The sequence below is a fragment of the Atractosteus spatula genome, chromosome 4, assembly GCF_055471065.1.
Source record: "Atractosteus spatula isolate fAtrSpa1 chromosome 4, fAtrSpa1.hap1, whole genome shotgun sequence".
In the NCBI taxonomy this organism is placed as follows: domain Eukaryota; kingdom Metazoa; phylum Chordata; class Actinopteri; order Semionotiformes; family Lepisosteidae; genus Atractosteus; species Atractosteus spatula.
Genome location: NC_142709.1, coordinates 51,992,224 through 52,008,967, shown reverse-complemented (window position 1 = coordinate 52,008,967; position 16,744 = coordinate 51,992,224). Strand labels below are relative to the sequence as shown.

At 36.2% G+C, this 16,744-nt stretch overlaps 1 protein-coding gene across 1 annotated transcript in view; it reads left to right on the top strand.

Moving 5' to 3' along the window:
- The window catches only part of frmpd4 (FERM and PDZ domain containing 4), a 90,264-nt gene that overhangs the window by 55,603 nt on the left and 17,917 nt on the right, over positions 1-16,744 (top strand). Inside the window, exons 3-6 of the mRNA XM_088913347.1 lie at positions 7,016-7,176; positions 9,246-9,348; positions 12,320-12,365; positions 15,176-15,280. Of these exons, the coding sequence (XP_088769473.1) occupies positions 7,016-7,176; positions 9,246-9,348; positions 12,320-12,365; positions 15,176-15,280 (415 nt within the window). The remainder of the gene's footprint in view (positions 1-7,015; positions 7,177-9,245; positions 9,349-12,319; positions 12,366-15,175; positions 15,281-16,744) is intronic.

The following is a 16,744-nucleotide window of genomic DNA, read 5'->3' as shown; positions in this document are numbered from 1 at the left end:
TGTTTAATTAACAAAACTGTTTTTTCAAAGATCATTGTCAAACATTTGAAAACAGCTATAGGAATGACTCAGGAATATCACTGTTGCATAAAAACATATTCTTTGTTGCTGCTGTGCAGCATTTAGGGTTGGTTTAAAAGTACCTGTCACAAAATGATAAACTGCACTTTTGCTACTGTGAAGTAATAATACATAGAAATCCTCAAATATACCGTTTTTGCAAAATGTAGGCTCTGGAATACAGTAGATGAATAATGCTGGATAATATTGTCTTAACATGTGTTTATCGCTGTATCAGCATCAGATAAACAGGTATGATGTGTTTTTGTAAGCTGTAGCACAACTGGGATGTCACATTTGGAAAAAAAATAAGAGCATACAAGAATAGGATTTTTAGTATTGATTATTCTTATTTTCATTTTTAACATGAGTGCAGGGGCTGAATAGGTAATTTCACTGTAGAGCTGTCCATGTTGATTTTAATTCCTCTGCCTTCTGGAGCTGCTTTGAGGGTTTGATCAAACACATTGTGCTCTCCCGCACAGCCATGAAAGATTAATTGTTCCTTTTCACTTCTAGATGGAACATGCATCAGGATTAAGATGGCAAATTATATACTGCTTCCTTAGGCTGCTCAGCTTTAATTAGCCAACACAATGTTGGCAACGTGCAGATTCACATGCTAACTAAAAAGGATTAAAAAAAAAAAACGATGATGGGGAGAAAAAAAAAGACAAAGACAAAAAAAGAATTTAGATGGAGGAAGACTTTAAATTCATTGATTTTTTTTCCACTTCTCTTGTGCCAAACATCTTTAATCACCTGTATCCTTCTGTCATATTATGATCCAAAGGGGGAAAAGTGCTTGAGTCAATTTAAGGGATGGCTTCTTGCCAGTATTCAATAGAGCTGTAGGGCTGCAATGCTAAAAGAAAAGGGCTGACAGTTAAACTCAAAGAATGCATTTACCTGCAATGGCAGGAATTAATCAGAGGTACATTTTACCAACTAAAACTTGGTATTATGCATTGAAACAGGGCGTACTAGATTGGAGTCAAATAATCACAGGAAGCAATGCCTGTTCATTAATGACAATATAAAGCCTTTTCTTGATTTGGTGCTATTCTCTTTGGCAAGTGATTGGGTTCTTTGATGAAAACAGTATTGGTGAATGCAACACAGAAAGCCAGTAATATGTACCCAGCATTACTGCATAGCAATTGCATCTGTAATATGTAAATAAAAAGAAACTTAGTTTGGAAGAGGTACTTTTTGTAATTTTGAAAAACGTGGTAAAGAATATTGTCTTGAATTTACTGTATGCAGTAGCTCTGAGTAGGTTTTGTGTAACAGTTGTGTGAAGAGTAGTGATCAAATTAGAACCTTATAAGTCCATTACATTTCAGTTTTTCAGAACTTCTAATATTTCTAAGGGATTGGATCATTTCTCTCTGATATACAGTGGATATAAAATGTCTACACACCCTTATTGAAATTGCAGGGTTTTGTGATGTAAAGCCAGAAATGAAGATAGATCATGTCAGACATTTTTCCATCTTTAATGTGACCTTCCAACCAACAAAATGCAAGAGAAAAACAAATAGATAATTATTAGGGAAAATAATTGAAATTACAAAACCTACAACATCCTGGTTGCATAAATGTGCAACCACCCCCCCCCCCCCCCCCAAACTAATACTTTGTGGAAGTACCTTTGCATTGTTTACAGCAGTAGGTCTTTGTGAATAAGTCTCTATCAACTTTGCACACCTGGACTGCAATTTTATCCCACTCTTCCTTGCAAAGAAGTTTAATCTCCTTCATATTGCCAGGGGATCTCCTGTGCACAGCCCTCTTTAGGTCGTTCCACAGGTTTTCTATGGGACTGAGGTCTGGGCTCTGACTGGGCCATTCCAAGACTTTGATCTTCCTTTTCTGAAGCCATTCCTTGGTTGACTTGGATGTGTGCTTTGGGTCGTTATCATATTGGAAGGTGAAATTCCTCTTCATCTTCAGCTTTCTGACAGAGGCCAGCAGGTTTTGTGCCACAATATCTTGATATTGGGAGCTAGTCATTATCCCATCCATCTTTACTAGAGTCCTTGTCCCAGCTGAAGAGAAGCAGCCCCAAAGCATGATGCTGCTACCACCATGCTTCACAGGAGTTATGGTGTTCTTTAGATTATGAGCTGTGTTGTCTTTGCGCCAAACAAATCTTTTAGAATTAAGGCCAAGAAGTTCAACCTTTGTCTCATCAGACCATAAGACATTTTCCCACATGGTTTGGGGTGATTGAATGTATTTTTTTGCAAAATTAAGAGGGGCTTGGATGTTCTTTTTTCTGAGAAATGGCTTCCGTCTTGCCACCTTACCCCATAGCCCAGACGTGCAAAATACAGTAGATTGTTGTCACGTGCAAGTAGTGACCAGTACTTGTCAGAAATTCCTGCAGCTCCTTTAATGTTGCTGTAGGCCTCTTGGTAGCCTCCCTGATAAGTTTTCTCCTTGTCCTGTCATCAACTTTGGAGGGTCGTCCTGATCTTGGCGTTTTCTTCACTTATTGATGATAGTCTTCATGGTGCTCCATAGTACATCCAATGCCTTTGATATTCTTTTATACCCCTCTCCTGATCAGTACCTTTCAACAGTAAGATCCCGTAGATGTTTTGTCAGCTCCTTGCGGACCATGGCTATCCCAGTAGGATGCAACCACGAAAGTTTCAAGGAAATCCTACAGGAACAGCTGATTTTTATTTGGGGTTAATCAGAATCACTTTCATTGATGGCAGGTATATGCTACTTACTTTTGGACATGATTTTGAATGTGATTGGTTAACTCTGAACACAGCTACAGCCCCCATTATAAAAGGGTGTGCACACTTATGCAACCAGGGTGTTGTACAGTAGGTTTTGTCATTTCAATTATTTTTCCTAATAATTATCTATTTGTTTTTCTCTTTAATTCTGTTGCTTGCAAGATCAAATTAAAGATGGAGAAATGTCTGACATGATTTATCTTGATTTCACAAAAACCTGCAATTTCAATGAGGGTGTTTAGACTTTTTATATCCACTGTATACACTATTGCAGTATATGATGTTTTAAAATTAAAAAAATAATAGAAACTATGTTTGGTCACCTTAAGTTATCCACTGGAGCACAAAAATTGTTTTTAAGAAGTCTGGATTTATCGTCATGAATTATGCAACACATTGTCAGGTTTTTAGATTGCAGTATATCCTATTAAGTATCTAATTTGCTTGTGTTCAGATTTCTTGACTCTCCCCACAGTATATTTGAAAATTTTCAGGACCAGTTTATAGAAACCTAAAAGAAAAACAATTCACAGAGTCATTTTGTTGTGTAGTGACAATACAACAATGTTTATCTTGTGTTTTCTTGACTGAATATCCAGGACATTGATTTGGTAAAAATCATAAAGTAATCAAGAGTAGAAATGCTTTGGCATCATTATTTTGTAATTAGTGTAATTAATGTGGCTAAAGAGGTATGGCAGTGTTGCAAGGCATGAGTCTGCAGTCCACAAGGAGCATATTATTCCAGAATTCCTGGGGCACTTTGAGATAGGACGATGTTTTGTTTTTAAAAACAGCTGTCTTACATTTCCTGCAGCTGATTCGACTTAATGAATAGAAATTAAAAGCACATTTCATTTTTAAATTCACAAAAGGAAACAGTGACTTTCACGTATTCTTACTATATCTAAAGAAATCCTATATTAACCAAAGACACCAATGTGTCAAATTTGCCATTTATCCTGTGGTGGTTAATAAAGGCTTTCTAATCTGCATTTTCTTGCAAATCACAAGAAAAGTTAAACAGCTGATCAGATACCACATTTGCCACATGCTCTTTTATTAGACATCATGGCAAATGTGCAATAATTTACATGTTAATTTCTTCCAATTTAAAGGAATAGCTGATACCCTATTCTATCTCAAGTGTCCCAAATGGATTGTGAAGTGAGACAATCATACTACTTTTGATTCATACTGTGTTTAGAACTCAGAATAATAGCATGTTGTATACTGGTAACTAAATGGTTCAAACCCTTCTCCCTCGGGTTAGCTGGTGTTCTCCATATAACAAGTGCTGAATGGCTCATAGCTAACTCAAGATATAGGATGTTCTGATGGGGCCTGTTGCTCATCTCAAGGATTGGAAGGAGTGGAAGGAGACTGTAGAGAATGTCACACCAAGCACGTAACTACAGCTCCACTGAGTGGGACAGCTGTGAGGGCATACACTAGTTTCAGAGCATGTACTGTATAACAAACCCTGAAAATATAGGATGTTCTGAAGAGGCCTGTTGTTCAGCTCAAGGATGAGCTTAACAATAGTGGAAGTAGAGAATATGACACCAAGCATGTAATTATAGCCCCACAGAGTGGGATAGCTGTGTAGGTGTAGTATTGGAGCATGTAATGTATACCAAAGTCCTGAAGATTCATGTTTCAATCTCTGTGTAGGAAACCCTTACAACATCATAGTAATCAGCTGAAAGTGTTCTTTTTTCATAGATTGGAATTCAGTGTGCTTTCCCTTTGACTTCTGCCTTCTTTATTTATGATTTCTAATGCAAAGGTACCAAAGAAACCTGTGTCACCAGGATCTAACCTGCTTTGTCTGAGGGACAACTGCCTGCCCATATGGATGAGAAAGTTGGACATCTGCCTACCTTCCCCCTCCTCCAATAAAGCAAAACTGTTGGGTTGGCAGTAGAGTTGAGGGATGATAGAAGGGGGTTAGACTGAAGCACTGTAGGAAATAGTAATCATAAGGCCTAAGAGCTGGTTTGGGCTGGCAAGAATTGGATAGGGTCCTCCTCCTGTAGTTTTTTTAAGAGCTCCACTTGATTCATTCACCCTTAACAAACATTAAAGCTGTACTGTGTTTGTACGCCAAATCCTTCAGCTAATACCCAAAACAGAAACAAAACAACGTTCATAAAAAGCATAGCTTCAGAGGTGTCGTTTACTGCTCATTCAAGCTGTCCAACATATTTGATTTTCCACATAGGTTCAATTTGCACTTGACAGTCACTGAAATCACAATTGTATTTCTAAACTGTGGTTTGTCTCTTTAGATTAACTCACTATTTAAGCACAATTACTCATTACCAGGCAGCTTACTAGACGGTAAAGGTCATAAAGTCTTATATATAATACAGGAATACCATTGAGGGCCAATTTCAACATCCTGCAGGGTAGAAAATAGGTTTTACTTGCACAATCATAGTTTATATAGAAGTGTATATTAGTTGTATAATTACCTATTTCTGTACTTGCTACTGACAATAATTCAAGGTTGTCAGTAATTGACAGGAGAAAAGAATTAAAAAAACATTTTAAAAAGAAAATGCCATAAAAGAGTGATTATAACTGTGTCTTGTTTCTACCTCTTATTTAGCATGAATCACTGCAGGTTCTTTTAGAAGGAAAAAAAATAATTTTAAATGACATTTTAAATGATTTTTTTTTAATCTGAAGAAACTTGTTTTTCTCCCATGTGTACCTGAAATTGTTCCTGAATAACGAAGAAACATATGTGAATGTTTAAGTTATTTTGTAAAATCATTTAATTAACTTAAAGTTCATAACATAACTTCCCATCAGTAAGTGGATTTATAGAGAATAAATAAGGGACTCTACCTTTTAGTTTCCCTGTATCTGCCATGTCAACATCCTTCACCATCTTCTATATGGTCTTTCCTTAAACCACGCAGGGTAAATGACACTGTATCACACCAATACTGTAAATGTACTTTTTTATTAATTTGTCTGGAACAGTAAACTGGTGTGTACTTAATAAGCACCTGTTAAAATTCAATGTTTTGACCAATAATTTGTACCAGATGAGATGATCAGTTCTGGTTTAACTTCAGACTGTTGTTGCTGCTGTTGCCAATAAAGTTATAGATGTACCTCATTTTGTATGTGATTTTACAAATTGATCAACGAAGTGGTTGTCACAGGGGACCGGACTCCGGAGGATTGGGATCCTATGCAAGGCTCTTTAGAAAGGAAGGTTTGGAGTAGAGATGGGATGCGAAGACGTGGTCCAGTAGAAAAGCAGGGTCCAAAATCCTGGAAGGCGCCTAGGGTGTATCGGTACCAAATTGGGAGGCGAAGGTGTAGTCGAAGAACAGTAGCTGGGTCCAAAATCCGGGAAGGCGTCGAGGGTTCGGAGGTACCAACTCGAGAGGAGAAGACGTAGTTGAGAACAAAAGCAGGGTCCAAAATCCGGGAAGGCATCTAGGGAGCGACGGTAACAAGTCGGGAGGCGAAGGCGTAGTCGTAGGGAAGCATAGAGTCGTATTGCCGGGGATCTAACACTAGTAAATGCGGGTTTGGAATGTACAATTATGGAACTCAGGGAGGAGACCTCAATCGTGAGCAAGGAAAGGAAGACTAGTGAGGGTTTAAATAGTGCAGAGAAGATTGGTGCGTAAACGTTTGGGGAGAGAAGAGCTCGTGGGAATGCGGGAGCGCTTGCATGCGCGAGTGCGATTCGTGACAGTGGTAAATCTATACATTTATGGATCGGCCAAGTCTACAGATGAGCCATAATCTACAAACTCAAATTATTTATTTTTCTGTCGAGTACAGTACTTTCTACTATACATTCTACTGTATGGTATGTGGTAGTACATTCTACAATTCAATGTGTACAGTGAAAATAGTTATCTTCTGTTGATCCTTGAAACATAGGCCACATGTATTCTACATTTTGTGAACTACAGCGGACTAGCTACTCATGACAACAACTTGAGCACCCACAAACACTACGTGTCTGTAATCGGTTTTCAATGAAAGGGGTGAAGACAGCTGTCTGCATGACTGTCTTCATTAAGTCCTGTATTGTGCCCATAACCAAGCTAGCTGATACCACCGTTCCTGTCTGCTGTTTCCTGGTTGGTACGATATCACACTTGCATTCTCTATATTCCAGCCGCTAATCTCACAGGCACTCTACAACTCTCTCTCTCCTGCAGTCACGTGACTCAGACAGGCTCATTCGAAGACGTTCGTCTGGAAGGCCACCAGCCTGTCCCCCCAGCCCCTCGCAAGGTGGAGATGAGACGTGACCCTGTCTTGGGATTTGGGTTTGTGGCAGGCAGCGAGAAACCTGTGGTAGTCCGTTCTGTCACACCAGGTAGTATATCCACATTTATGCTTTCCTCCAGGGTCCCCCAAGGCACAGTGTGGAAAATGCCGTGAAATGTTAAGGGAACTTCTAATTAGAAAGGTTAAACACTAACTGCAATGCTATGTTTATATTTCGGGGTTAGAAAAATTCAGCATTTCAAGCTACAATTAAAATAATAAACCTCCAATTTACATCACAAAATAGAGAAAATGTCCTTTTATGGGCAGACCCATATTGCCTTCATTATCTTCAATTCATAACAAGGCAACAAAACATCTGGTGAGGCGAAGCGGCCCTATTACACTGTAAACATGCAGGCTTCTGAATACATCTCTTATAGTCCAATAGAAATATTGCTCTCGACTTCAAAATCGTTTTCCAGACAAATACAACTTGTTAACTCTGCAGGCACATCACATTGGAAAATTTCTGCTGTGAAATGTCTGCTGCATAAACTGTGCTTATTCGCTCATACATCGCATTACATTAGTCATTACAGTGACTAGTGAGCAGGAAGGGTAGCTTCATGTTGCAGTTTGCATAAACTCTTACTTTTGCACGTGGAGAGAACAGTGGTTTGCGGCAAGAATGGCGCGCATACAGTACTTTGACAAAGTTCACAATTTTGTGCTTAATGCGAGATTTGTAAAAATGTCCTATGACGTCAATGAACTCATTTTGTTACCGAGATTTAAAAGCCAGTCTGAGAAATTTGGACTGCAGTTCCCCTTTTAAAAATGACAATGGAAATGTATAAAAAAACAATTTTGACATTTATCTTAGTGTTCTGACAGAAAATAACATTTAATATGTTTCAATACTCAGCTAATTTGTGTTCAGAAAATAGAGGAAAGTATTTTGATGTTTTTAAAGTATAATCAAAGGGATTTAAGCTGTCTGTGTAACCATTATCACAAGAACAAAGCTGCTTTCCAGTTGCTAAACATTTTTGTGTAGGTGGTCTTTCTACCAGTCACACAAAAATCTTTGTAGGTTATTTCCCTTATTTTTGAGACTAATTGTCTTGCATTGGATAGTTACCGTATATGATCGTTTGGCCTTAGGTGGCAGTGAAAAGAGATACACCTTTGCTGTGGCTTGAGCACTGTGCCTTGTGTTCAGTCTTCACTGTAAAATGAAGAAAAATCATTTCAACAGTACATCTAGATGTGGCTATGCGGAACTGGAATTTTTTCAAATTGATTTGAAAGTGGATTAAATTTGTTTTGTTTTATTTCAAGGGGTAAAAAGCAAAGAAACAAACTCCATAAAGTATTAAATGCTCAATAAACTGCCTGTTTTTTTTACATTGTGCTCAAGATTTATCCCACGTAAAGAATATTATTTTGCCAGAATGCTTTTGCCCTTGGCGCCAATTTGCATGATTCCTGTAGTAGAGCTAACAAATTAATTTGACTTGTGTACCTTTAACAACAGCGACTGTACAGTATATCTGTCGCCCCTAGACTCTCCACTTCTACACTCTTGTAACAGATATGTACAGAAGGGATTTTGCCATATAACTTTGCATTCATTTAAAATGTTGCTATTAAAAAGATGCCTGCAGCATTCAGATGCTCAGCCCAAACAGCAGGAGACACAAAGGCATAAATAAAAGATTTTTCACAAAGGCACAGACCCAAATAACCAGAAATCTGAGGAAATCGTTTCAGAAAGGAAACAGAGGGAAAAAACAACATTACAATAAAAAAAGAATATGATGTCTCTTAATGTTCAAAACTATTTCTCTAGACAGACATCATGTTCCCCAGAAGGTAATTTCATTAAAGCAAACAAAGTCACTGTTCATGGTGAATCGATAAGAATTCTTACTTGTGAGTTTCAAAGATACCTGTGACTCTTTTGAAGTCTTTCGGAAAATGTTCATTTTTGCCACTGACAAAAAAACATTTGGAGAAGTCTCTAATCTGAAATGTAATATCTGAATATACTGTATGTTTTTTTAAGCAATCGACAGACCTAGCCTTGGTTTTGATCTTTAAGTTCTTTCTTGTCTGACAAGGAAGATTAATTGCAGTCATTTCTGTTTTTTTTTCTTGTTTTTTTTTCCACAGGGGGTCCGTCAGAAGGCAAACTTATTCCTGGAGACCAGATCATAATGATAAATGATGAGCCTGTTAGTACAGCTCCCAGGGAGAGAGTCATTGACCTTGTCAGGTAACCACTCCAGATTCCCCTTATTCGGTTGACAGGCTCAGAAGAGATCTCACAGATTAAATAAACTTTAGAGTATATAAAGGTGAAGAACGATTTTGAACCAAATTTGGGTTTTTTTGTATTCTTAAAATATATGCACCACTATACATTATACACCATATACTGAGTTTGAACTGGGAGCTAGTTTTTCATTTCTTCTAATTTTGTATTTCCAGCTGCATATATAATATTATGAATTGATAATTGTGTATTGGTATTTAAATGTTGAAAAGTTTTAATAAACTCCTCTGACAGTTGCCACTTGTGTTATATAATAAATGAGTTTAAAACATATGATGTAAGTTGAAGTTTCTATTATTCAATTTATGTCTAAAATACTAAGAAGATAAAGGATTGAGAGTTTTGACAGCTGAAAGATATGAACTGTCATCCACTGCCAAGTCAGAAATGCAGAATGAGTTTCAAGAGGTCCCTTTGATTCTATTTTGGCTCCCTTCCCTTTGATGAATTCTGTTTAAAGTATCCTTCAGTGTTCGGTCTGAAATTTCTGTTTATCCAAATAGAACTACACGATTAAAGTTCTGACTTTAAAGACAGAAACACAGCAAAGTTTCAGTGTTTGCTTCTGATGGTGAAAAAAACACACATTATATAAATACCGTCATCAAGAATTAGTACTAACATTAAATGATTTATTTTTAGAGGAACTGATACGTAAAGATAACATTCTATATGAGAAAAAGGCCAAAGACAGTTTAATACCTATTGAAAAATGTCATCTATTGAAACACATTTTAAATGAAATATTGCAGGTTTCATAAGAATGAATGGTACTGTATATACAGTACATGCAGTATTGGAGGAAACAGATTATTATGTAGGATGTGTTTGGTGAATTTCTCATACAGATCTTGTTGAGTATTGAATTTTAATGCATGACCTTGGAATGACAAATAGTCCTGAGTAAGTGAGTTGTTCACGCATACAAATGATCACCTTGAAATGATTATTTAATTTCTGCATGTTGCAGAAAGTGAAACTGAAGTGTGTGAATAACTGTTCACATTGATTCATAAAATATTACATTTTGGTGGGGATTATAAAATGAGACACAGAAAGAAGGAATTTGCGTACAAAGCTGACAACTGTAAGAGTAGTAGAGATTAAGAAGGCAGTGTGAAAAAGTGATGGAAGTAAAGAGGAGGAGAGAGAGAAATGACACAGGTGGTTTCATCTTTAGTTGCTTTTTTAATATTTTAATGTTACCAGTAACTTTTTACTGTATGCTTTTGCTTCCATGCCCACCTCATCCTATCTAACATATTGCAAGGGATAAATTTATCTAATATCTCCCTTTTAATAAACAGGCATGCAATACACACATAAAAAAACCTCTCTGTAGATTACTGCTGCCATTAACATCAAAGCATATTTCCAGTTAAAAGAGAAAATGAAGACCCTAAAGACTGTTACATAAGTGATATGTGCCATATTTAAGCATGTAATTAGTAGCTGCATGACTTCAGCACACACAAATCTTCAGAACTACCTTTCACTTAGTTCAGCCTGGAGAGAAATAAAGCAGTATCAGTATGAAGATTTGGGGTGATTTCTTTTGAATTTGTTTTGCTTTTTTAAATTGTCTTATGCAATTGGGTTGAACACCTTAAAACATAAGAGGTTAGGCTTCAAATGGTTTCTGAAGGATTAGAATTGAAGCATTATAGTAACGTTTTATACTACCAATGTCTTAAAAGGATAGAAATATTTGCTTTATTTATTACATGCAACTGTGGCACATAATATTTCACTGAAGCATCAAGATAAGTTATTTATTTTGTTTACAGAATAGAGTTTGAATATTTTGAGTGTGTGGTGCCTGTTACTTGATGCTTCTTCCTTAAATTAGACAAGAAGAGCTTCTGTTGGTTTAGACAAGATTCATCCATTTGTTTTCCAGTAATACAATCAGCTCCTGACTTTTAAATGCATATTATTTTGTTAAGTAATACATACAGTACTACTATTCACCTATTTTGGAATACCCTAAAAAAAAAATGCAGACTGACTGTACAGTATATTACTTTACAGGACACTCCAAAAATGTGTTCTAATGCACAGCTGTTGATTTAGTTTTCCCCAAGAGGATTGTATAAGAATTTATTATTTAAGGATATTTACAATGGAGGGCATGTTGGTATAATGGTCAGCATTGCTGCCTTGGGTTCAATTCCAATAGGAGTGGAGTTTGTACAGTATGTTCTCCCCATGTGGGAGTGAGTTTCCGCTACATGCTCTGGTTTTCTCTAAAAACCAAAAGTCTAAAAACATACTGGTAGGTTAACTGGCTTCTGGAAAAACTGGCCCTGGTGTGAGTGTGTGTGTGTGTGTCCTGCAATGGATTGATGTTCCATCAAGGGTGTACCCTGCCTTGTGCCCCTTGTTTGCTGGGATAGGCTCCGGCTCCCCTGCAAGCTTGAATTAGGCTCCCACTTAATTTGCAGCCTTTATACATGGTGTGAAAAAAGATGTATGAAAGATTGAAACACTGGTCAATATGGAGGGCAAATGTACCAGTATATTCACAACTATTTCCAATATTTGTTGGAGATTAGCAGCATTCCTCTAGGGTACCTCTTTTATTATTTATTTTATTTTCTATAACTGCAGTAGAGTACTAGCACCGGAAAGCACATGCTGTGCAATTTGTCGATTTCAGTATTCTGCCATGGTCACAATCAGCTGTCCCTTCCCAGTGTTACCCCATTTTTACCACGAATGAGCATTCATGAGGCTCGGTAAATAATGACATCAACAAGGAGATACTATGACATTTCTGTTCACTTGAAACAATATACTGTATATATATATACAACCTGATTTGAAAACTAAAGAACAGACATTAATTTATGACAATGTATTGTTGTTGCTTTCATTATTTTCTGTTCTTTGTTGTTTTTTCTATCTGTAGAAGCTGCAAGGAATCGATTGTGTTGACAGTGGTTCAGCCTTACCCAGTGAGTATTCCCATTCAAACAAACTGGTCTTGTTCCCCATGCATGCTGCTCTCCTTCCAGACAGAAACTGCTTTGTCTGAAGGGGAATGGTATGTGAGAGCTGCATAACGAGGCCCCGGTTTATCAATACTGCAAGTATACTGCAATGCTGCATTATATTCTAAACATGAAGCACAGAGTCCAAATATTGTGTCTCTTCATTTGAGCCATTGTTACCTTTAGATTTCGAGCAGTTTGGATTATGTGTGGATCTGGCCTGTACCAGTTCCAGTGCGCCTTAATCCAAACTAGGTGAAATCCTTCCAAATATACTGCACCCTCATTATAAAACTGTCTGTTAAAACATAATCCCCTGACATAAGACCCCATTAAACCCCATTGAAAACGTCCTTCATTGAAACACACAGCTCGTTACAACACACAAGGTGGCTGAATCTCTGGGAGAGAGTTATAATAAGGATGGAGTGTAATTGGAAAATAAATGTTGGTGTGATTACCGTATGTAAGAGTACACTAATTTATATGAATTATATAAATATAAATTATATTAATTAATTAGATATTGGATATGCAAAGATACTGAATTTAGTAGAATATGCCACGTTTTCAGTGATGGATTGCCTAGTTCCATGTAGACTGACAGATGCTCAATTTTTATGCAGCAGTTAATATATTTAAATAATCTGATTATTGCAAAGTAAAACAGAATGCTTTTTTTTTTTCAAATGCTTAACCATGGTTTTGATTTTGACTGCCAGAAGAGGAAGCCTGTTGCACACACATTAATTATGACTGAGAAGGCCAGTCTGAACTCATAAAATCTTTTCATTTGTACTACTTTACTTGTATTCTTGTACAGTTTTAATGCATAACTAATGATCAACTCTTTAAATTAGCCAGTTTTATTAACATTCATTTGCACTAATGATGTTTCCCACTGTCCTGGGACCAAGGTCTGAATGCATGTGCATTTCCCTGTTCTTGCTGAAATTGCTTTTGCCAAAGAAATGATTCAGACTCAAAGCGCTGTGACTCCTAAAAGCTGGGCCGCCATGTCCCACCAGATTTAGAACAAGCATGATCTCCAGCTTCATAATTAGGATTCTAATTGTTCTCATTTATCACATAGTTCACAACTGACGTAGAGTTATTGGCTATTAACATTGCCAGTGGGAGGTTACTGCTCTTCATACATGTATCAGGCAAAGGATTCCAGCAGCATTAATTACACAGACCCTTAAACCTGATATCCATCCTAATTCAGATTCAGAGCCAGTCCTTCTGAAAGTAGCAATGAAGCAAAAAAATAATCATTTTGGACTCTCCTCGGACAACACACAGAAACATGGCCTTGTACACTGGAGTCATCAAAGCTTTCTCACAGATATGTCATTCCAAATATTTTCAGAGAAAAATATTTTTTAATGTTAATCTGAAGCTTGTTTTTCAAAACACGCAAAATGTGTTTTTGAGAACTTTGCATTTCTAAATGGAATATCTAATTAATTAAATGGAAAACAAAATAAAGCCATATAGAATGCATGCCACTGAACAGAATTATATGGACTACCACCTGGATCATTGTGTGCTGATTTCTTTTTCAGTTGGTTTTCAGTTACAGTATACCAATCAATATCAATGTTTAGTTCTTGCAGGTTTCCAAGTATACTTTAGTTTTAGAAAACTAGTCCTAAAAAATGTTACAATAAGCACAAAAACAGAAATCAGCATCTACTTCAAGAAGCCAAATTCTACCACTAAACATCATTCTGTTGTAAGCAGCTTTTCTGGAAAATCAGGTATTATAGCTAAAGGATAAGAACACATTAACTTTCATAGTGAGTGATAAAATAATCTCCTGCATTATACACTGTGTGATATCTAGGTTTTACTCAACCATTTGACTTATTTATAAACAATATATGACTAAAACACTGGCGTATTAACATTAAAAGCCTCCTACTCATATACAGAACAGCACATACCTAAGAGCAAAGAAAAGATCCATTTTACAACAACGAAAGGAGCATGAACTAAAGTATTAGAGTTGGATAGATCTCTTTGTTATTTGATAACTGGAAGACACATTTAGGCACATACTGTATGTTTCACATCACGCGATTGTGAAGGGGAAATAAATATTTGCATTTAATTTTGTGCCTCAAGAGAAGACACATTAGAAATGTCACGTGGTAGAATTATTTTTGTGCTAAATTTAAGATTGTTGTAATACCCTGACAAGAGAGTTTCTTTTAATCACATGTGTACTTTCTTCCCGATCCTGTAACATTAATATATATATATAATTTTCTAATATATTTTATACTGTGTTAAGTACATTTAACATTTTTCATGCTATTGGCCAATTGAACAGCCCAAATGAAGATACATTAATATTAAAACTCTTCTTTAAACGATGGTGGTTAATATACTGTAAATAAAATCAACTGTAGCCCATTATATTTAAAGTTATCATTTAACAGTCCAGAAGGTTCAATATGTCAAATGTTGTTTTGTGCCATATTGTGAAATTATGTAGCATATTGGAACAGGAAACTAGAATATCAGTCATGCAGCTCTCTTCTCATGACCCGTTACTATCACCTCACTAATTTAGCTGCCCAAGAGTGCATATCGGTTTTATTTTTAACTTGGAGATCTGATTCCAAAGCTACCAGATAAAAGCATTTAATACACTAAACGCAATAAAGAGTTAGATATGCACTAAGCTGAACAGACTGATTAGAAATGGTCATGAACACCCTACTAGGACAAATCGGCTGCAAACTGGTTCTTTATGTTCTTTTCAGTCTCCCAAATCTGCTTTCATCAGTGCTGCAAAAAAGGCCAGGTTAAAGTCAAACCCAGTCAAAGTGCGCTTCTCTGAGGAGGTCATTATAAACGGTCAGGTTCCAGTAAGTAGAAACCATGCATCTATATTTAATGATTTGCATGAAAATGTATGATATAAAGCTTTTTATAGCTTTGCAAAGAATAAAGCCTGATATCTCATTGCACCATCTGTAGAGTACTCATAAAGATTATGCATATAAAAGGGAAGAAAAATGACTTATTAAACTGTTCAAAGCATATTATTTATACAGTTTATTACCCTAGTGTAATTAATAGTTTATTAGATTTAATTGACATGCAGTGCTTAGGGATTTAAAAATAGTTTGCATATTAATGTGTTTTTGAATAGCCCTTCTGCAAACTCACTTTAAAACATGTGATTTACTAAGACCATTGAAGGGCAAACTGGGATCTAATTGAAAAAAAATAGAATACATACAGTTATATCTCAATATCTTCCTGGTTCGGTTGCATAATTTACATGTGCACCTTTGTTTTTTTTAGAAAATCTCATGATCAGTATCATGCTTCATTTAGTCACGTTTATTTTCAGGCTAAAGAAACATGATCTTCTGATGTAACACAAGTACATTTTAAATTTACCGATATTTATGTTTCCCTAAAAAAACTGTGATTTGTTAGCAGCAATCCTGCAATTTTAAGATACATGAAGTCCTGTATTTTAACAATTAATGTTCTAATTATATGATTAAATCAGTTTTTAAGCAACTTTGAAACTTTGAAAAGGCATTGTCACATTATAAGGCTGTGAACTATAGTGCAGTACATTGGTTCATATGAAAAATGATATTCAGTCAAGCATGATATTATGCATTGATCATGGCTCACTGTTTCACAAAAATGGGATTGCAATACATTTTCTGTTAACAATGAAACATAATGACATGCTGTTTGTATCATTTGTTAAGTTAGTTGATTGCATAATATTGAAATGTAATTTTTGCAACTGGCATACAATTAACACATAGTATTTGGTATAAAAAATGAAAATATCATTTTCATAACCTAATTTACGTGTTTGTGATGCAGTTGTGATGCAGTTCACCGGAGAAACAGCATCGGAAACATAGGTTACTCTAGCAAAGCTGCAGTAACCCCAGTTCCGTGATTTCCCTGTGAGAATCCGAAGAATGTGGCTCTTCCGAATAAAATGACTCCACACCTTGATGACTCACGCGTGCTTCTGACCGCAGCTTTGCTACAGTTACCTAGGAATTATATTTTTATAGAACGTTCTACACAAAATATACCGTATGACATTTTTTCCTTATTCTTTTTAAACTATATTCTATAAACCTGTATTGTGCTCTGTGGCTTTGTGACTGTTTTTTATTTGCAATGGAGTGTCAGAAGCCATAGTCATGGACTGTAGATGTACAAATAATGTTACAGGACATTCACATTTTAATGCTAAATGCTAATGCTAAACATGGTTTGCTTAAAATGGTGGGATTGCTGTTAGTGATACTACTGTATATCTGAAATTTGCACATACCTGAACAAAC